The sequence below is a fragment of the Panthera pardus genome, unplaced genomic scaffold (genome assembly GCF_024362965.1).
Source record: "Panthera pardus isolate Hobbes unplaced genomic scaffold, ASM2436296v1 HiC_scaffold_16, whole genome shotgun sequence".
Taxonomy (NCBI): Eukaryota; Metazoa; Chordata; class Mammalia; order Carnivora; family Felidae; genus Panthera; species Panthera pardus.
Window position 1 is genome coordinate 59207644 of NW_026526721.1, and position 22710 is coordinate 59230353.

General features: G+C 37.5%; 1 protein-coding gene across 3 annotated transcripts in view; it reads right to left on the minus strand.

Moving 5' to 3' along the window:
- CFAP44 (cilia and flagella associated protein 44) overlaps positions 1 to 22710 on the minus strand; it is a 151576-nt gene that overhangs the window by 2125 nt on the left and 126741 nt on the right. For all 3 annotated transcript variants that reach the window (XM_019448382.2, XM_019448383.2, XM_053903343.1), the window contains 8 exons: positions 22016 to 22219; positions 21583 to 21778; positions 11214 to 11324; positions 9499 to 9629; positions 8106 to 8222; positions 6878 to 7079; positions 2995 to 3155; positions 1656 to 1790 (listed from right to left, as the gene is read on the minus strand). In XM_019448382.2, coding sequence (XP_019303927.2) covers positions 1656 to 1790; positions 2995 to 3155; positions 6878 to 7079; positions 8106 to 8222; positions 9499 to 9629; positions 11214 to 11324; positions 21583 to 21778; positions 22016 to 22219 — 1257 coding nt within the window. The remainder of the gene's footprint in view (positions 1 to 1655; positions 1791 to 2994; positions 3156 to 6877; positions 7080 to 8105; positions 8223 to 9498; positions 9630 to 11213; positions 11325 to 21582; positions 21779 to 22015; positions 22220 to 22710) is intronic.

A 22710-nucleotide genomic window follows, 5' to 3' on the forward strand; every position in this document is an offset into this window, starting at 1 on the left:
AATGGAGTCAACTTTGGAGGTGGACAGTCCTTGGTTTAAAAACTAAGCACCATGCAAAAACAAAAAAGCAAACCAAGAAATTAAGCACCATGCATTAGCTCTGAGCTAGTTACTTAACTACTCTGAGCTTAGGAAAGTAATATTTTGAGAGTAGTAGTATGAGACAGCTTATGTAAAGAGAATGTACATTTACATGTACAATGTATTACTTTATTGCTGTATGTATACCTATGTGTAAAAATATGTATATAAAGATATGTATATGCTATGTAAAGAGACATATACTATTAATTTCCTTTCCCATTCAACCAATCTTCTACTCAAACTCTTCAAACTCTTTTCTGTCCAACATGTCTAGACTTATCAAAGCACATAAAGTCAACAAAATGTTTATGACTGCTTATTCTGTGAAGGTCTTGTTTAGGCATTAACCTTCTGGAACACTATCTTGTTCTTCACTCAAAAAGTCTTGTGTGGCTAAATGGCCCTTGATACTCAGATTCCAGTCATCCTCTCATACTGAATCTCCAATTATTAGCCTCCCAAGTCCTCTTACTCATTCTTTCTTCTAGATTTGTGCTTGGACCAGTGATTCTTAAACTCTAGCCTGCATCAGAATCATCTAGAAGGCTTGTTAATGTAGTTGGCTGGGCACCTCCCCCAATGCTGCTGATTCAGTAGATCTGCAGATGGGGCCCAAGAATCTGCAATTGTAGCAAATTCCCCAGGTGATGTTGACACTGTTCTTCAGGGGAACACACTTGGAGAGCCCTTGGCTTAAACAATTTCCAGTATGCTTAAAGAAAACAAAACAAAGAAAACCAAGAGAAACAATGGGCATTTTTGCAGATACTATTATAAGAATATGACATATATATTAAAATATGTCCTATGGGTCACCTGGGTGGCTCAGTCAGTTAAGTGTCTGACTCTTGGTTTCAGCTCAGGTCATGATCTCGTGATTGGTGAGTTCCAGCCCCACATCAGGCTCCATGCTGACAGTGCAGAGCCTGCTTGGGATTCTCTCTTTCTCTCTCTGCCCCTCCCCGCCTCAAAATGAATAAAAAACTTTAAAAAATAAAAAGCATTTAAAAAATCAAAATATGTCATGTATGTGTTAGGTTGCTAGAGGGTACCTCACCTAGGTGAACCTTGAATCAGGTGAACCTGTATTAAATAAGAGTTATCTACCATATATTATGTATTATGTCAGGCTGAATAAGAATTATGTAAGAACAAGGTGAAAGCCATACAAAGTAACAAGTGTTTTAATAAAGTAATGTGAGATCCTACAATTAAAGATACCCACTTTAAATCAAATGAAATAAATATTGGAAATGGGTATTTAACACCAAATTTAGGGATTATATTGGTGTCATTTGTACCTAAATCTCATCTCACCAGGGCCAAGGCAAACCCCATAGGTTAATACATATGTAAATTCACGGCACCCAAATGGCATACAATAAAGCCAGTCCCTCAGACTCACTTATATAGTAGGTACCAGCAACTTCATGTCCTCCGGGACCCAGGTGGGCTGGACGTGGTCTTGAGATCAAAATTTGTTTAAATGCCAGTACTTGATATTCTTGTGAATAGTTACCTTTATAGAGTTTCCCCAACTCTGATAAAGGGTCTGAAAAGAAGTAACATACCTGCTGGTTCTGTAGTGTATTCAATCGAGAATCAAGTTTCTTCTTTTCGGTACATAAATCATTCATCTGATGAAGCTTTTTGGTGTGTTCCTTTGTCTTCATCATCAGCTCCCATCGTACTTGAGCAATCTTTTCCTGCCAGGGCAGGAAGATGCAAAATGGATTAAGTGAATAAGAGATGAATTAGAAAAATGCATGTCCAGATTTGGTCAAAACCATTCAACAAACATGCATATGGAAAAATTTAATCAGAAATCAATATTAAGATGCAACCTGGGCCAACTGCTTTGTCTGTGGTTTGATTAGAGAAAAGCAGAATGTAGGTATGCTCAAGGATCAAAGTAGGTAAAAATAAGATAGATACCGCTTTATTGTTGAAGAATGAAATGAGTGTGCATACTGAATGCTGCTATTCATTATTTAAAAGGAAGAACATTAATTGAAACAGCAAGCTCTCATATACTGTTCTTTTCCCAGTCTTGGCCCATGATCCTCAAGGTAGCCAGCTTGAATGGCCATAGGTCTCCTAATGGCTTTCTTTGTTCTCTTACTGCTTCAAAAAATTATTTTAGATTGCCCCTATTATCTCCAGCATTCCCCTGAAAGGAACCAGTCCCATTGACATGAACGCTCCAGTAATTTGCTTCTTCAAAGCATTGTGGTGAATCTTGGATAGCAAAGATGAGACAAGATAGCACTAGGAACCTCTTCTCCTACCCTGTCTATGGATGAGGTAAAACTGGAAACTGGAGAAGTCACAGTGATCTGGGGACTTGCAAATTTTTATAAAAGCTCCTGTGTTTGAATCTGGCTATAACTGGGGCACTGCCTCATCTCATAGCTCAGGCAACAATGTAGGCATTAACATCTTCTAAGATCCTACCAGCTAAATAGTCCATACCTGGTTATAGAATTTATTACTTAGAGATGTTTTCTAATTTCCAGATACTAAGAGCATGCAAAAGCAATAGGGAATAATATAATTGGGACCCTCAGAGCAGAGCAGTTCCATCTCTAACACTGCCAGAAAATATATGTATACATTAATGTAGACCTCAAAGTGGCATCTTTGTAATCATCCATGCCATTTTGTCATCGTATGTCCATGTACTTAAGACCCCAAAACCCAGTGCTGGTGTTTTCACTAGCACAAGATAGGCAAGTCCCTTAAACTAAATGAATGGTAAGGATGCAAGACAGGCTTAATATCATGGGGGAGCCAAGTGGGGCTCACAGAATCATCTCTGGCTGCACAGATGTTTCACGGGAACCACTGACAGCATTTCTTGCCTCAACCCAAGTTCGACCAAGTTGGGTCACCTGTCCTCCCATCCGTTACCTCCCACATCTTCATTTCCTTTGCATTTGATAGCTCCTTTCGAAGTTTTTTGATCTTTAGCTCTTCAAGCGTTGTATTCACAGAAAGTGTCTGAAGGGCTTCTAGGTCTATCACACGGCCAAACTTGCTGATCATTAGCCGACGGACTGTTTCTTCCATTTCTAAAAGAAGACATCACTGTCTTAGGTTGTTCAGTAGTTTCATGGTTATTAAATGAACAATACCAGTAACAACAACATTCTATAGAACAACTTTTGCAAGAGGATGGTAAAGGATTTTATGTTACCAGTTGATTTTTCCTGTGACTCTTTACCTGCTCCTTTGCTCACCTACAATGCCCATTCCTGTGTTTTCACCTACTTGAAAATCCTGTGTAAAGCAGACTCAGCTTTCCCCGCTGGCTTACATGCTATGAGGTGTCCCTCCGCAGACTGTTAATGGGCCCCAACTAGACTAGAGATGCTTCAGATTTTTTTTTTTAATTACTGATCTCTATAGCATCTAGTGTTAGGAACAGAGCAGGCACTTAGAGGAAAAGTTCCATCCTACTCCAAGTAAAAATTAAAGTCACTGCAGTGGTTCATGAGGCCTTACAAGGTCTGTCCTGCCCCTGTGATCTCTCCCCACCACCTGCCCTATACTTCTCTCCTCATTAACTGCAGACACACTGGCCTCCTGTTTGCTTCTCAAACATTCCAGGCTCACTCCTTCTCAGTTCCCACTGACTGAAATGCTCTTCCCAAATAACCACATGGATCCCTCTCCCCAGCCCATTTTCTGAAAGCAAGTTGTGAGATGGGTAAAAGGCTCATTTCCAATACACTCAGTCCTGAAGTGGTAACCAAGAGCAGGTCTTCATCCTCTAACCAGGGAAAACCACACCTTACCAGGTAAGCCATGTTTCCAGGGAGCAGTTCCTGGCCCCTACTCACCTGAGCACTCTCCTTTCAATTCCTTCTTAATTTCTCTTCTTAGCAATGATTTCCATCTAACATGCAATATATTTTACTTTTGTTTACTGCCTTTTCTCAACATGAGAACACTGGAACATCTGGAGAAAATTCCATTTGTGGGGTCTGAGCTCCCCCAGAAAATAAAATCTTGTAACAAGACTTTCTCAGTCACCAGACTGTCCCCTAAATCTGAAGGCTCGAAAGTATAATGAGATGATACAATTCTGCTACAGTGCAGAAGTTTGTATTCTGGTATCATTGTTATGACTGAATATAATGGTGTAACCACGGCTGCCATTGTGCCCTATCCAGGGAGGGGTTATTCACTTCTATGTGAGTAGGGTTCCCAGTGACTTGTGTAATGTGGTCATGATAATCATTGATACAAAAATTAAGGTTAGAACATTTGCACATGTGTGCTAGCCTGTGGCTGCCTGCTTAGCCTCTCAGTAAGAACTTTGACTCCCTTCAGCTAATGCCCTTTCTCAGGACAGCCTCATGTACTAGGACACGGACTCTGGTCCTTGCCATTCTCTCTGTGGAACCAGCCTATGCCTTTCTCCTACTCAGGCCAGCTAGTGTTCACTAGAGACATAAAACTGTCTGGAATATTTACCACATGCATTCCCCATGGCTTAGAGCTGTGTCATCCTTGGAATGGAGTGAATGAACTTACCTCTTCCCATCACCATGTTCTAGACTCCCCTCTTCTTGCCCATTGGGTCTGGGGGGGAAAGAAGGCAACAACAAGCCAACTGTGGTGTTTCTCATCACTGTTAAGCCTTTGCTTGCTGGCTTACAGAAAAGGAACCCATTCCTAGTTCTACTTTCAGATTCAGATCAGTCTTTAACCAGACTCACAACTTGCTTTTCAGAAAATGGGCCGGGGGATGGGTGAGAGAAGAACTGAAAGTTGCTGAAAAACCTTATATCACACAGATTATTCCCTTTTATTTCCATTCACATTCTGAAAATTTGAATACCTCATTTCATCTTCACACATTTTCCCAAACTGAGAGTTACCCAAAGGGAAACAAGCTTCTTTCCTTGTTTTTATACTAGCTTATTCCTTGGTTTGATGAATAGCACTTTCAAATATAAACAATATTCATGAGCTACAGAAGCCAGAGGAATGTGAAGTACATGAGAAGGCCTACACCTAAGAAAACTCTGTGTCTCAAATAAGTGTTATTTAAACCTGGAGTCTTAATGTGTATTTTTTTTAATTTTATAATCCAGCCACCCATGAAGGCAGAACCATCAACACTCATTGGAAACTGGCCTCTACAAATCCAAGCAACTTGGATTGGTTGACCAGTTGACCACCATAGTCTTCCCATTTTTTCTTTTTCAAATTAAAAAATATAAATATAGTTCCGATGTGGTAAAATACACAACAGAAAAACGTATCATTTTAATCATTTTCAACTGTACAGTTCTGTGGCATTAAAGTAGTAAAGTATTGGCAATATTGTTATTTTTAAAGTTGGAAAATTCACAACTTACACTCATGTTCCATATATCAAATACGACAAAAAGTATTTTTTAAAGGATAGTACTCTTTATACTGTACATCTTATAGTAACCACCTTAACTCCAGATAGATTAAAAATGCAAATATGAAGAACACTAGTAATAGAGGAAACCGTAGACAAAATATGATCACAAAACAGGAAAGGATTTCTTAAGACCTACACATAGACACAATGCAAAAAAAAAAAAAACTTTGATAACATTAACTATATTAAGATTTTAAATGTCTATATCCCAAAAAAGATACACTAAACAAAGTAAAAAAATCAACTCACAAACTAGAAGAAATTTGAAATGCACTTAATGGACAAAGACAGAATACAGAAAGAACTCCCCAAAATCAATAAGAAAACAAGAAATAGAAGTAAAAAATAGGCGAAGTATATAACAGACAATTTACAGAAAAGGAAACACAAATAAATGGCAATAAATGTATGCAAAGATGTTCAACCTCACCAGAATCCAGGAAACATGAATAAAAACCACAGTGAAACACAATTTAACATCCACAAGGCTGGCAAAAAAATATTAACACTTGACAGCATCAAATGTTCCTGAGAAGAGTCTAGACAATTCTCACACAGTGCTGGGGAAGAGGAGAGAGGCAGGAGTGAGATAAAATGGTACAACCACCCTAGAGGGCAACTTGGCAATATATAGGAGAGCTGAAAATGCATAATCCCCCTACAAACCAGAGACCCCGGTCCTGGGGATTCACCTTCTCACATGGGCAGGGAGAGGTGTACAAGAAAGTTTAACTCCGTAATCACAAAAAATAGATATACCCCAAATATCCATCGACAGAAGATTGAAGAAATAAATTCTTTCCAAGTCCTATAATGGAATATGGTAGCAGCAGTTAAAGTGAATAAATTATCTATAGCAATATGGATACCTCTCAAAAATTGGTTTAATAAAGTGAACTGAAAAATGATATGAACAATATAGTACAGTTATAAACATGCACAAGATTCCATATATTATGTGTGGATACATAGATATGCATGTGTACTTACCTGCCAGTTGACCCTGGGGAAGGGGATAGCAGATAGTATCAGAAAGAGAAGGGGATTAAGTTGTCCCTTCCGTGTTTTAATTTCTTAAGCTTGGTTGTTAGCACACAGTTACCATGTTATTCTATATTTCATCATGCAAAAAACCTTTTAAACTTAAGAGAAATAGTTTCTATGATAAAAGACTCATTCTTTTAAAACAAGAGGGGGACGCTTCAGCGATAGGAGGAGAGATGGCAGCTAGGAAGACGAGAAGGTGTTTCCTTGCTCTCAGTGGTTATGATTCTGTGATTATTACTGTTTTCAGAGTTGGAGATGGTCACTTAATAGTTCCTTCTCTTATCAATAGATAGTGCTAGATAAACCATGGGCTTAGTTACTCACTGCTTATAGTTTTTGCCATCTCTCTCTTTTCTCGGATAAGCTGTTTACGCCTCTCCCGGAATTCTTTGTTGAGTTTTTGCTGCTTGGAATTTTCCTCATGAAGCTGTCTGATTCGCTCTTGCAGTCGTCCCAAGGAATGGTTAGAAAAGACCAAGGTTCCAGAAAGATCATTAGGTATTTCTCCAAACACTATATGCTCTATCTATCAAACAAACAAAAACAAAGACCGAATTAAATGTAAGATCACAGAAAGCACTTCCTTCTCTGTCCCTTGTTTTAGGTCATTGCCTTTGGACTTCTATCATTCCCACTACTGAGTAAAGGAAAGCAGGAAGTTGCCTTCAGATGGTAAGCCACATTATGTCCCTTTAGAGACAGCAAATCTTCCCACAGACTATGCCTAATGTCTACTGCATAACCAAGGAACAAGCATTTCAGGGTGGGGATATTAGACAAATTGCTTTATATGGCTAATCTAGTTTGGGTCAGGTTACACAAAATGTATGTGAGGCTGATATAAGGCTTCCCTTCTAAAATACAGCTTTCCCTCTTTACCTGACAAAAGACCTGATAGGCCTTTTCTCTGATATGTATCTTTGCATTTAAATGTAAGTTGTAATTCAAATAGAGTGTGGAAATGGGCAAAGAGGGAAAAAAGAAAAAGGACGTTTTTCTTTTGTCTTGCCCTTCCTCATTAACAAGCAGCTGTTAAGATAATTCTTGCACCATTAGTTCTTGTCTACTTAAAGATGGTGTGAAAAGTGACCTGTACACAAGATCCAAGATTTCAACTTCTAAGACGTTTCTTTCTTAAGTCATAGGCTGGCTATTCGGAGCACCTGGCTGGCTCGGAAGAGCATGTAACTCTTGACCTTGGGGTCGTGAGTTCAAGCCTCACATTGGGTTTGAGGTTACTAGAAAAATAAATAAACTAAAAAGATAAATTAAAAAAAATTGAGTCATAGGCTGCTCATTTCATCAGACTGAAACAATTAATTGGACTTTTGAAGTGATAATGGGCCATAGGGAAATACCTGTGTTTGGCTATTACTCTTTCATAACAATCTGAGAATGGATAAGAAAAGTTAGGGTGTCATTATTCAGACAGAATTCTTGGCAAAGGACTGCACTTCTTCCCACTAGTGATCTGTGAATCTTTCCTGGAAAACCCTGGGTGTGGTGGCTTTTCTGCTCAGATGGGGTGGGGCATCCACTCCAGACCCATCACCTGGTGGAGCTTGAGGGGAACCACAACGAGCAGTTCATTCAGACGCTGCTGCTTCTCTCGTTGGTAAGCTTCCAGGGCCTCCTCTGCTGCATTCAGATTAGTTGCCACAATTTTTACCTGTGGAAAGCCCCATGTGTGAAATGTGGGCAAGAACCAGCAAACACATACCTCAGGTGATAAAGGAGGACATCTTGGGAGATGAGTAGGACCTGGGCTGTGATTAAATGAATGATCCCAGTTTGCAGCCCAGAAATGTATGTTATTTCCTTTCTGCTAAGTCATGATACACACCACTTTTTCAATCATTCCTATATCCCCAAGGTTGTAAAGGTGTTGTGAATACAAATTCAGAAGGCCTATCCTCATCTCCCTTTATTTACTGCATGAAAAGCAGCACTTGGTATGGAATGTCTTTGTCAAAATGGTGGGAATCTCTTTTGGCCATAATGACCTCAATATATGAAAGGAAAAAAGCCCATTTAAAGCAACAAAACTACTAACTAAAGCATTCATAAAGCATGTTCTTCATTTAAAAAACTTGAAAATCCTCCAAATTATTTCCTATTTGCAAGAAGAGAAACAATCTATTAAAAATATTTGTGAATATGATTTAAGCAATGTGTCTCTAGAAAAGAGTATCTAAGAGGGAAAATGAGCAAATAAGGCAGACATCCCTCAACATAATTATACCAGTTTAGCTGCATGGTCTCCAACATGGGATGCACGCACCCCAGAGGGTCAACAAAGTGATGTAATAGGGTACAGAAAGACCAGTTTCCATTCCCATTTATTTTTATCTTATTCTTTTTCATTTCTGTGTTTGTGAATGTTATCTAATGTACAAAATATATTAGTACAGTAATTCATGAATATAATTTGTAAATAAATGTACATTTATTGTGGGGATACATGCTCCACAATTTTCTTTACATATAGAAGTATGTAGTAAACAAAAGTTTAGGAATGCCTGGGGGGCTCCATTGGTTAAGCATCTGACTTGCTTTTAGCTCAGGTCATGATCTCATGGTTTGTGGGCTTAAACCCCTAGACACCATGGAGCCTGCTTGAGATTCTCTCTCTCCCTCTGTCTCTCTGCCCCTCTCCTACTCATAGGCACACATGTGCACATGCACTCTCTCTCTCTCAAAATAAATAAACATTAAAAAAAGTTTAGAGGTCAGTGATTTAGATAAAGGAATCCAGTCTTCAAAAGAGCAACAGCTGCCACCACAAATACACTTGAAGAGGAAACACTTAAAATGTAATACTTAAAATGTTTCTTCTCTGGAGAGAAGTCCTAACTTAGGTCATTGCTATGACATGGCAGTACTGCAGCTGGAAGGACAAAAACAGCATGTTGGGAAAGGATAAACAAGTAGGCACACAACCATACTTTTTTGGATAGTGTATCATATTCCTTTTTGAGGTTATCGATAATTTTCTTTTCTTCAACTAAGGACTCCTCAATGTCCAGCCTTTTCTCTCGAAGTTGAAGGGCCAGTTCAAAAAGACCCACATCACAATCTGAAAAGAAAGTCAAAATTAAAAAGAAGCCCCATTGCTACAGAATGTGGTAAGTTTAGAAGTGTAGACTTTGGAGCTTCAGAATTAATAATGACCAGGATGCCTGGGTGGCTCTGTCGATTAAGCATCTGACTCTTGTTTTTGGCTCAGGTCATGATCTCATGGTCCATGAGATTGGGCCCCACTTTGGGATCCATGGTGTTAGTGTAGAGCCTGCTTGGAATTCTCTCTCTCTCTCTCTCTCTCTCTCTCTCTCTCTCTCTCTTTCTGTGCCCCCCCCCCAAATAAATAAACTTAAAAATAAAGAATTAATAATGACTACACTTAGGGCTCCATTGTTCCAGGTGGAAATTATTAATAGTATAAGTAATCATGATAGCAATTATGATACAGTATTGACATTCTGAGCAGTACTATGAGCCAGGCTTTCTGTTAAGCCCTTTATGCACATTATCTCACTCAAAGCTCGTAGACCCCTGCAAGGTAGAAACTGTTGTTCCTACTTTATAGGTGAGGACCCTAAGTCTCAGAGAGGTCATGTAACTGATATGTGACACGGTGGGATTCACATTATCTCTCTATTAATTTCCACTATATCACATCACAGCCACATTTATACACCAAGCAATAGATAAAGAATGTGAAAATAAGAGTATTACAATAGAATTTAGAAACCTTAGTTCTGACCCTAGTTCCACCACTAATAGATGAGCTGTGAGACTTTTTTCAGACCGTTTAATCCTGCTGTAAAAGAAGTTGTATTTAATCTTTTGAACTCTATTTCACTCATGCATGTGATTTTAGGAAGTCTCTTGTTTACAACATTAAAACAAGATTTAAACTTTATTTGAAATGAAACTTTAAAATTTATATAAAATGGCTAGGAAGATAAATTTCAGACCAAAAAGAAACTGTTTTTCCTGCACTGGACTATTCATCTATTGAGACTGTAAGAATATTGGTCTAGCTGCTTCAGACTGCTTTTACCAGGGAAAACAGTGAATATAAACTGCTAAGTGTCTCCACAAAACTGGTACAAAGTACCCTTATACAAAGCAGATTTTAAATATGAAAATTTGAATGGGCACCTGTTGGGATGAGCACTGGGTGTTGTATGAAAATCAATTTGACAATAAATTTCACATTTAAAAAAACAAAAATAGGCTTAAAAAATAATGATCATGATATATTGATAAGTTAAAAATAAACTAAATTAAAAATAAAAGTAAAAAAAGAAAATTTGAATGGGTTTGTCAAAATGGGAAAGCTTCATTAAAAATATACACACACAGTACAATCGATCATTTCTCTATAAAATGAAAATTGATGCATAATTTGTGAATAAACTATAAATTATCTGCAAATTATTTGTCATTAATTAATGGCTGCCTAAGGGAAAAGAAAATAAATCATCCAGAGAGCCAAAAAAATAAATAAATAATCATTGACTATACTTCATACAACTTAAACCAGTCTTGCCTTAAATTTTATTATGAGACAACTGAGAAACCAAAAAAGGACCCCCTTGGTATGGTCAATCCATCTCCACATTTCACAGAGAACACATGGCTTTTTCCAACTTACTTGTTGGGCAAATAGAATCATCAAAAACCTCATCATCAGATCCAGACTCATCTTCATCACTCTCTAGGCTGGATTCTTCTTCACTTGATTCATCACTATCTTCTTCTTCATCTAAATTGAGAGGAAGGCATTGTTAATAAGCAGAGAAGTTCCTGTGTTAAGCTAAATCCCAGATTTTAAAAAAAAGTATTTTTTCCAATGAGTTGGTCATTAGGAAAGTAACAGAGAAATCAGGCACTTAGTCAATATGTTTGGAAGAGTTTAAAATGGTTAAAGACAATCCTATCCAAAGCAATCTACAGATTCAGTGCAATGCCTATCAAAACACCAATAGCATTTTTCACAGAATTAGAATGAATAATCCCAAAATTTGTATGGAATCACAAAAGACCTTGAATAGCCAAAACAATCTTAAAAGCACAAAACCGGAGGTATCACAATCCCAGGTTTCAAGATATGCTACTAAGTTATAATAATCAAAACAGCATGGCACTGGCAGAAAAATAGACACCTAGATCAAGAGAACAAAATACAGAGCCCAGAAATAACCCACGTTTATATGATCAATCTGTGACCAAGGAGAGAAGAACAGACAATGGGGAAAACAGTCTGTTCAACAAATGGTGCTGGGAAAACTGGACAGATATATGCAAAAGAATGAAACTAGAGCACTTTCTTTGGGGGGGGGGCGGGGGGGGGCACTTTCTTATACCATACACAAAAATGAACTTAAAATGGATTAGAGACCTAAATGTGAGACCTATAACTATAAAACTACTAGAAGAAAATATAGGAGGTAATTTCTTTGACACTGGCAAAAAACCCCCATCTTTCTAGATATTCCTCCTAAAGCAAGAGAAACAAAAGCAAAAATAAACTATTGGAACTACACCAAAATAAAAATCTTTTGCACAGTGAAGAAAACCATCAACAAAACAAAAAGATAACACGGTGAATGGGAAAAGATATTGCAAATGATATAAACAATGAGTTAACATCCAAAATATATAAGGAACTTCTATGACACCAAAAAAAAAAAACAAAAAAAAAAAAAACAAATAATTTGATTAAGAAACAGGTAGAGAACCTGAATAGGTATTTTTCCAAAGAAGACATACAGATGGCCAACAGACACACATGAAAAGATGCTCAACATCACTCATATTTCAGGGAAATGCAAATCAAAACCACAATGAGGTGTCACCTTACACTGGTCAGAATGGCTAGAATCAAAAAGACAAGAAATACCAAGTGTTGGTGAGGATGCAGGGGAAAAGGAACCCTCTTGCACTGTTGGTGGGAATGCAAATTGGTGCAGCCACTGTGGAAAACAGTATGGAGACTCCTCAAAAAATTAAAAATAGAGCTACCATATGATCCAGTAATTCCACTATTGGGTATTTACTCAAAGGAAATGAGGGGCGCCTGGGTGGCGCAGTCGGTTAAGCGTCCGACTTCAGCCAGGTCACGATCTCGCGGTCTGTGAGTTCGAGCCCCGCGTCAGGCTCTGGGCTGATGGCTCGGAGCCTGGAGCCTGTTTCCGATTCTGTGTCTCCCTCTCTCTCTGCCCCTCCCCCGTTCATGCTCTGTCTCTCTCTGTCCCAAAAAATAAATAAAAAACGTTGAAAAAAAATTAAAAAAAAAAAAAAAAGGAAATGAAAACACTAGTTCAAAAAGATATATGCACCCTTACATTTATTGCAGCATTATTTACAATAACCAAGATATGGAAGCAACCCAAGTGTCCATCAATACACACATATATACACAATGGAATATTACTCAGCCATAAAAGAGAGGTGAGCTCTTGCTACTTGCAACAACATGGATGGAACTAGAAGGCATAATGCTAAGTGAAGTAAGTCAGAGAAAGAGAAATACCATGTGATTTCACTTATAAATGGAATTTAAAAAACAAAAACAAATGAACTAAGAAAAAAAAAGCAGGAGCAGAGCCATAAATAGAGAAAACAAACTGATGGTTGCCAGAGGGATGGGTGAATGGGAGTAGAAAGTATAGGCTTTCCAGTTATGGATGATAAGTCATGAGACGAAAGGTACAGCATTGGGAATATTGTCAGTGGTACTGTACTAGTGTTGTCTGGTGACAGATGGTAGCTACACTTGTGGCAAGCAGAGTATAACATAGAGTCACTATGTTGTACACTTGAAACTAATGTAATATTGTTTGTCAAGTATACTTCAATCAAAAATTATTTTTATTTAAAAAAAAATTTTTTTAATCTTTATTTATTTTTGAGACAGAGAGAGACACAGCATGAGCAGGAAAGGGGCAGAGAGAGAGGGAGACACAGAATGTGAAGCAGGCTCCAGGCTCTGAGCTGTCAGCACAGAGCCCGACGCGGGGCTGGGACTCACGGACCGTGAGATCATGACCTGAGCCGAAGTCGGACGCTTAACCGACTGAGCCCCCCAGGTGCCCCAAAAATTATTTTTAAATAAATAAAATTCTACAAAATAAAATAACCAATTAAAAACACACAAAAAATAAATAAATGGTTGAGGATGCAGAGACCATAAGCTCAAATGCCTGCAGAGTGTTGTGCAATTAATTTCAATGCATTGAGTCAAAGAGGGTTGAGACCAAGCTGCCAAACTGCTTATGCTGTGACGCACCTAACACACCCTTGGTTTTATAGGTCCACAATTACTAAATCAGAGTGCCTTGAAAAGAATATTTTCATAACTTCCCTGAAATAATGCTATTTATAATCTTTATTTAACCTACTTAGTGTGAATATTTGTCTTGCTGCAAAAATATTAAGGTGTTTGATTTTAGAGATCCTGCACTAACCCCTGTTGGGGGTGTTAGTTGACAAAGACTCTCTTCTTTGACCAAACTTGAGTCAGGTTCCTCTGAGTCCTCTCTCTGACAAGTAGTGGACCATAGGTTTGGCTATTGACCCATTTGTCCAGTTTTAGCAAGAATCCTGCAGCATCAATTTAGTAAAATCCCCACACTCTTGATATTTGATCAGATTCCTCCTTATTCCTTACTTTCACTATCTTTTTACTCTGGCCAGGCTTCAGTAAGAATCCTGTTAGGTCAGTCTTGCAAAGAATTACCCTACCTCTTAGTAATTTTCCACCCACTGACTCCCAACCTGTTCCTTGGCTATAACTCTCCACTTGTCCTTGTTATATTCAAAGCTGTGCTGATCTCTCTCCCCTATTATAAAATCCCACTGGGGGCACCTGGGTGGCTCAGTGGGTTGAGCGTTCAACTCTGGCTCAGGTCATGAGCTCATGGTTTGTGGGTTCACGCCCACATTGGTCTCACTGCTATCAGCACAGAGCCCACTTCTAATCCTCTGTCCCTTCTCTGTCTCCCCCCACTTATGCTCTCTCTCAAAAATAAATTTTAAAAATAAAATAAAATCCCCTTGTAGTAGTGACCCTGAATAAAGTCTGCTTTATTGTTCTTTAACAAGTGCCATGAATCATTTTTTCTTTAACAGTGCCATATACAAAGTTTTTATAAAATATAAAAAAATATAAATACTAAAGCTCATCTGCCCCCAAGAGTTTTAGATAAGCGATTGTAGATTCCCACTCTATGCTGTTTTCTTTTTAAACACTTTGAGGCGATTTATGAGCTATAGATCACCAATTGGCAATTTCTATTTTATGGAACATCAAGTTAGAAATAAGACATGCACCTCATACTCTCTAGAAGATTTCTTGAATTTATTATCTCCTTAAAATTATTTTAGGTGGTCTGTATCATTTTATGAAATAAATCAGCAGAGTTTAAAATTAGACTAAAATTCTTTTCATAGATTTCAATTTTGAGGAAGATGAATTAGGTCTATTTTTTTCCTATTCCTCCTGCAAAATACAGCTAAAACTTGGACATTATATGCAAAATAAACAGAAGATTCTGAAAAATGGAAAGAAGGCAGACTAAATATGAACCTCAGGACCTGAGAAACAACACTGTGGTGAATTTTTTGGGTCTTCTTTTCCTCTTATATTTCAGACTTAGAAATGAATAAATTAGTGGCCTGGAAATACCAGTAGATACAGCTATAAAAAGGCCCAACAAGAGCCTGCTCTCTCTAGCCAAACAGCCAAGAAAGAGGAAGCCTAACAAGACAAATTTTTTAGATAATACTCTAAATAAACACCACAGGAAAAAAAAATTGTGGTCCCACTCCCACCCCCATAAGTGAAGGTGAAGTGGGGAAACTAGACATTCACCCTTGCAAAGCTGCAGTCAGGTACCCCACATTCCCACCACCCAGGATGGTATCAGAGAAGACCAAGCAGGGAACCGGGATATTTGTTCCTGCTGGCTGGTAACCAGCCATGCTTTCAACCCCCACCAAGATGTCTGTGGAGACCACACGGGCACCCTGTATTTCTACTTTCACCTGGCAACAATAAGACTCACTTCCTCCTCCCACACAGGCCACATTAGAAGAAACCTAATGGAGGAGGAGGAGGAGAGGAGGGGGAGGAGGAAGAAGAGGAAGGAGAAGGAGGGGAAGAATAAGAAGAGGAAGGAGAAGCAGAAGAAGCAGAAGCAGCAGAAGAAGAAGAAGTAGAAGTAGTAGTAGTAGAAGAAGAAGAAGAAGAAGAAGAAGAAGAAGAAGAAGAAGAAGAGGAGGAGGAGGAGGAGAAGGAGGAGGAGGAGGAAGAAGAAGAACCCTAGTTGAGAGTCAGGACTTTCACAATTGCCCACAGGTACCAAGGCCATCCCCACTATGTTGTCAGTAGAGACTACATGGAGAATCAGAACTCCAGAACAAAGAGATCCTCCTTCCCTTGAGTCACAGTGAAGGCTGAGTACCTCCACCTGGCAATAAGGAATATACACATACCCTTTCTCTGTCAGAGCAGTGTTAGAGAAAGCCAAATAAAACAGAGGAATTAAGTAAGATACAAAGTCTCCTAATATAATATGAAAGTTTCCAGGTTTCAATTGAAAGTTACTAATCATACCAAGAACCAGGAAGATCTCCATCTGAATGGGAAAAGACAATGGATAAATGTCAACATTAAGACGACAGAAATGTTAGAATTAATTGACAAAATATTTAAAATAGCCATAATGAAATTCTTCAATGACCAATAATGAACACACTTTAAGCAAATAAAAAAATACAAAGCCTGTTCAAAGAAATAAAAAGTATCAGGAAGTAAATGATACAAAGAAGAATTAAATGGAAATTTTAGAACTGAAAATACAATAACAAGAACAGAAACTTAGTGAATGGGCTCAACAGCAGAATGGAGGGAGACACAGAAAAGCATCTGTAAACCTGAAGAGAGAACAATGGAAATTAGCCAGTTTGAAAAACAGAAAGAAGAGTAAAACAACAACAACAACAACAACAACAAAACAACAACAAAAAAAACAAATCCCAAGCCTCAGAGCCTCAGGGACCTATGGGACTATAACGAAGTGTCAAACAGTCATGCCATGAGTCCCAAAAGGAGTAAAGAAAGAGGGGGTTCTCAAAAGCACTTGAAGAAACAATGACTAGAAACTTCTCAAATTTGGCAAAACATAAGCCTACAGATAAAAGGAGTGAAGCCCCATCAGTATGAACCCAAAGAATCTACTCCAAGGCACCTCATGGCCAATCTTCTGGAAACTAAAGACAAAAAATCTTGAAGGCAGTGAGGGAAAAGTGATTCTTCACCTATAAGTGATGAACAATTTGAATATCAGGGGATTTCTCATCAGAAACCATGGAGGCCAGAAGGAAGTAGCACAATATTTTTCAAATGCAGAAAGAAAAAAAAAGTAAACCTAAAATCCTATACCCAGGGAAAATGTCTTTCTGAAATAGAGGAAATCAAGACACTTTCAGATTAAGGGGGGAAAAAATTGCCACTAGTATACCTACCCCAAAAGAGCAGATAAAGGAAATTCTCTAAACAGAAGGAAAATTCTTTTTTTTAAAGGAACTTGGAACATCAAGGAAGAATAAATATGATAAGCAAAACTATAGGTAAATATAATAGGCTTCCCTCCTCCGTTTGGGGGATTTAAAGGCAGATGAGGATTCTATACATGACTTAAACTGGTAAAATGATGACACTGGTGGTCTGGGATAAATTATGTATATATAATGCAATTTATAAATCAATCACTAAAGATGTTGCACAATGAGATACACTCAAAACACTAGAGAAAATTAAAATGGAATTCTAAAAAATGTTCAAGTAGCCCATAGGAGGACAGGAAAATGTAGAAGATAGAAAACAGAGAGAATAAAAAAAAAAAAAATTAAACGACAGACTTAAGCCCTAACACATCAAATGTAAATGGTTTAAGTATACCAATTAAAAGACAAAGAGTGGGTGAAAAACGTTAACTATATGCTATCTGCTGGAAATTCACTTCTAATAATATAGTCAAATTGAAAGTAAAAGAAAAGATATATCATGCAAATATTAACCAAAGCCAAGCAAGAGTGGCTATATTAACATGAGATAAAGTAGACTTCAGAGCAAAAAAAAATTACTCTAGACAGAGAAAGACCTTATATAATGATAAAAGTGTCCATCTACCAAGAAGACATAGCAATCCTAAATGTGTATGCATAAAAATAACAGCGCTACAAAATATGAAGCAAAAACTGACAGAAATGAAAAGAGAAATAGATAAATCCATGATTATATTTGGAGACTTCAACACCGCCTCTCTCAGCATTTGATTAGAACTCTACAGAAAATCAGACTACAGAAGTTGGTTAATAGCATCATTAACCAATAGGATCTAATTGACAGTAATAGAAGACTTAACCCAAAACAGCAGAATATACATTCTTTTCAAGTACCCACACCAAGACAGACCATATGTTAGACCATTAAACAAACTTCAACAACTATAAAAGAACTGAAATCATGCATAATGTGTTCTCTGACCACAATGGAATCAAACTAGGAATCACAAACAGAAAGATAACAGGAAAATCTCAAAACACTTGGACCCAAACAACATACTTCTATATAATCCATGGGACCTAGAGGAAAGATCAATGCAAATTTTAAAACTGCATTAACATGAATGAAAATGAAAAAAAAAACTTACCAAAATGTGTGGAATACAGCTAAAGCAGTGTTGAGGGAAATTATAGCACTAAATTAGAAAAGAGAAAAAGTCTTAAATCAATAATTCACACTTTGAAACCTAAAAACAGAAGTGCAGAATAAATCCAAAGCAAGCAGAAGGAAGGTAATAGTAAAGATAAGAGCAGAAATCAATAAAATTGAAAGCAGAAAAATAGAAAAAAAAATCACTTCAGCAAAGAGCTGGTTTGTTCTCAAAAAGATCAATAAAATTGAGAAACCTCTAGCAAGTCTAAAAAAATAGGGAAATAAGAAAAAAAGCTACCAGTATCAAGAATGCAACAGGTGATATTACTACAGACATTACTAATGACCTTGCAGACATTAAAAAAGATAACAGAAATACAACGAACATCCCTACACACATAAATTTGGCAACTTGGATGAGACAGACCACTTTCATACATACAAAAATACAAATTACCACATTTGAAAAGTTCTAGAACTATTAAAAACATCGACTCTGTAATTTTAAAACTACCCTAAAGAAATCTATAGGCCCAAATAGTTTCTCTGGAGAACACTGCCAAACATTTACATGATTAACACCATACACATTATCTTCTAGAAAATCAAAGAGAAGACCTCCTGATTCATATTTTGAAGCTAATATTATCCTGATACTAAAACCAGACAAAGACAGTACAAAAAGGAGAAACAAAGCAAGCTACAGACCAATGATCCACAGGAATATTTAGACATAAAATTTCTTTTTGTTTTTGGGGGGTTTAGGTATTTTTGCTGTGCGTGTGTGTGTGTGTGTGTGTGTGTGTGTGTGTGTGTGTTTTAAGTAAGTTCCACACCCAACGTGGGGCTTACATCACAACTCCAAGAGCAAGAGTTGCATGCTCTATTGCCTGAGCTAGCCAGGCGCCCCTAGACACAACATTTTTAAATAAAATATTAGCAAATAGAATTCAACAATATATAAAAAGAATTATGTAACATAGGGAGAGGATATTTCAAGGGTGTAAGTCTGATTCAATAATCAGTAATCAGCCAGTATAACCCACCATATTCACAGGCTAAAGAAAAAAAAAATCACATAATCATCAACCAATGCAGTAAAACATCTGAAAAAAATCAACACTCATTCATAATGAAAACTAGGAACAGAGGGGAACTTCCTCAACTTGATAGAGTATCTATGAAATACCTACAGGTAGCATACTTAATGGTGAAAGATTGAATGTTGTCTGCCTCAGATTAGGAATAAGGCAAGGATGTCAGCTCTTGGCACTCTATTTCAATATAATACTGGATGTTCTAATCAGTGCAATGAGACAATAAAAGAAAATGGGCATAAAGATCAGAAAGAAAGAAATAAAACTGAACATATTTGCAGATGAAATTATTGTCTACATAGAAAATCCCAAGGAATCTATCAAAAACTCCTAGACTAAGTGATGTCACAAGTTAGGTGATCAATATCTACAAAGCAACTGTATTTCTATATGCCAGTGTGAACATGTGACACCAAGATTAAAAATAAAACAGCATTGGGGCGCCTGGGTGGCTCAGTCGTTAAGCGTCCAGCCGGCTCATGTCATGATCTCACGGTCCGTGATTTTGAGCCCCACGTCGGGCTCTGTGCTGACTGCTCAGAGCCTGGAGCCTGTTTCAGATTCTGTGTCTCCCTCTGTCTCTGACCCTCCCCCGTTCATGTTCTGTCTCTCTCTGTCTCAAAAATAAATAAATGTTAAAAATAAATAAATAGGGGCGCCTGGGTGGCTCAGTCGGTTAAGCGGCCGACTTCGGCTCAGGTCATGATCTCGCGGTCCATGAGTTCAAGCCCCGCGTCGGGCTCTGTGCTGACAGCTCAGAGCCTGGAGCCTGTTTCAGATTCTGTGTCTCCCTCTCGCTGACCCTCCCCTGTTCGTGCTCTGTCTCTCTCTGTCTCAAAAATAAATAAAACATTGAAAAAAAAATTTAAAAAAAAATTAAATAAAAATAAATAAATAAATAAAAATAAAACAGCATTATAAAATTGTACTAATGTGTATTATTAGTATCCCACTTATTTCACTTTCTAGGATTTTGTATGAGATTTTAATAAAATATTTCTACTGCTAAAAAAATTAAATAGCACTTAAAATCACTTTTAAAAAAGGAAATACTTAGGTATAAATCTAACAGAACATGAACCTGAATTTTATGTTGAAAATGATGCAATGCTGATGAGAGAAATCAAAGCTCTAAATACACACTGTGCTCATTCACTGGATGATTCAATGTAGTAAGGATGCAGGTTCTCTCCAAACTGATATAAAGGTTTAATACAATTGCTGTCAAAATTCCACCAAGATTTTTTGTAGATATAAAAAAATATTCTAACATATGGGAAGTTACAGGAAGTAGAATAGCTAAAATAATATTGAAGAAGATGAATAAAATGGAAGGAATTAGTCTACCTGACTTCAGAACTCAATGGCCTCTGTAATTAAGACTGTAGTATTGGTGAAGAGGAGACAAATTGATCAACAGAGCCAAACACGCAGAAATAGATCCACACAAATACACCCAAGTGATTTTTGACAAAGATCAAAATCAATTCAATGGGAGAAAGCTTTTCCAACAAATGGTGCTAGAGCAATTGGACATTCACAGTAGGCAAAAAAAGACCTTGGCCTAAGTCTCACGCCTTATATAAAAATTAAGCCCAAATGGATCACAGACTTTAATGTAAAACTATAAAAATTTTAGAAATAGGAGAGAATCCTTGGGACCCAGGGCTAGGCCATGAATTCCTAGACTTTGACACCAAAACAAGATCCAAAAAAAAAGAAAAATTGATAAATTGGACCTCAACAAAAAATAAAACTTTTGTTCTGTCAAAGACCCTGTTGAGGGAATGAAAAGAACAAGCTGCAGACTGGAAAAAAATATCTGCAAAGCATCTGACACAGGACTAGTATCCAGACCATAACAAAGAACTCCTAAACCTCAAGAATACAAAAGCAAAAATCCTATTCAAACATGGGCAAAAGACATGAAGAGATATTTTATCAAAGATGACAATCAATTGGGAAATGAGAAGATGTGCTTGTTAAATGAAACTACCCTAAAGCTGCCTTGGACCAGATACACACACACAAGTTAACTCCAGATGGTTAGAGACCTATAGGTTTATAATCTCTTCTTCAACCTCAGAGCACCTCTGTCTATGTTGTAGTGAATAAAAGGTGAGAAATATGTCCTTAGCTACTTCTCCATTTCATGCTAACGAGAAAAAAGATAAGATCATATGTTAGAAAGAAATTCAAACCGGCATCTCCTTCAACCTCCTTTTTCTTCACCCGCTTAATCCTCTTCTTCAGGACTTTCATGAGAAAATTAGTAAATTTATTGTTTTCTCCAAGAGCTGCTTGGAAACCAGCATAGAGTGCTTTTTCTTGGTCCTGGAGCTTGGTGATTTCATTCTTTTTCTCTTCCATCTCTTTAAGAGTTTCATTTATTTTCCACTAAATGAACAAAAACAGAACAAGTGATAGAGTATTTCTGATAAACCAGGCTCAGAGAACAAGGTATATTACAATGTAAGGTTACAATTCACAAACATTTGGAGGGAGAAAAGACAAGAGAGGAGGATTAGAACAATGGAGGGAATTAAGCTGAGAAGATGAAGAAGGAAAAGAAGAATCAAATCCCCTCCATAACTAAAGGATACAGCCAGCCAGCACTCTCCTGTCTGTTCATACTTGCATATCCTGTTCTTCTTTGTCTAATGAATTAACACGCTCTTGAAGTATGTTCTCCTGTTTTTCAAAATTCTTGAGGAGAAGCATTTCTTGAAATAATGTGACATGGTGAAGGTCAGATAATTTCATCTGAATATCTAGTTTCAGTTTCTGGTGCCTCAGAAGACGAAGCTCTGCATCAAAGGTGACAATCAGTTCTTTGATCTGAGGTGGAAAAAGATTTGAGGGTATATGAAAAGTTAAGACCAGGTAACTATTTTTAAAACTACCTAAAAATACCAGTTTGTTTAGGTAAAAGCATTTTCTCATTATACCGTTATTATGGAGAAATAATTATATGGGCTCATGTGGCATGTATGTGTAAGTCTTACAAATCAACTTAAGTGGTAGGGATTCTGTAACTATAGTCCTTCCAGCTGTTTCTTTACCATTGATTAAGCCATTAATTGAGAATGCCCTTCTTTCTGTACTGTATGGTTTAAATCGGAGACTATGAGCTCCTTGTGCATAGTGTTTATATCTGCCTCCACTTTACCCGACAGTATCTCTACAGTGCCTCTCATACAGGAAGCACTAAATATTTCCCTCAACTTCTTATTCTGAAAATTTTCAAACATTTTAAAGGTGATTTAATTTTATAGAGTTGGGCTGAGAACAAAGTACTCCCCAAGCCCTGGTCTAAACCTTATCCCACG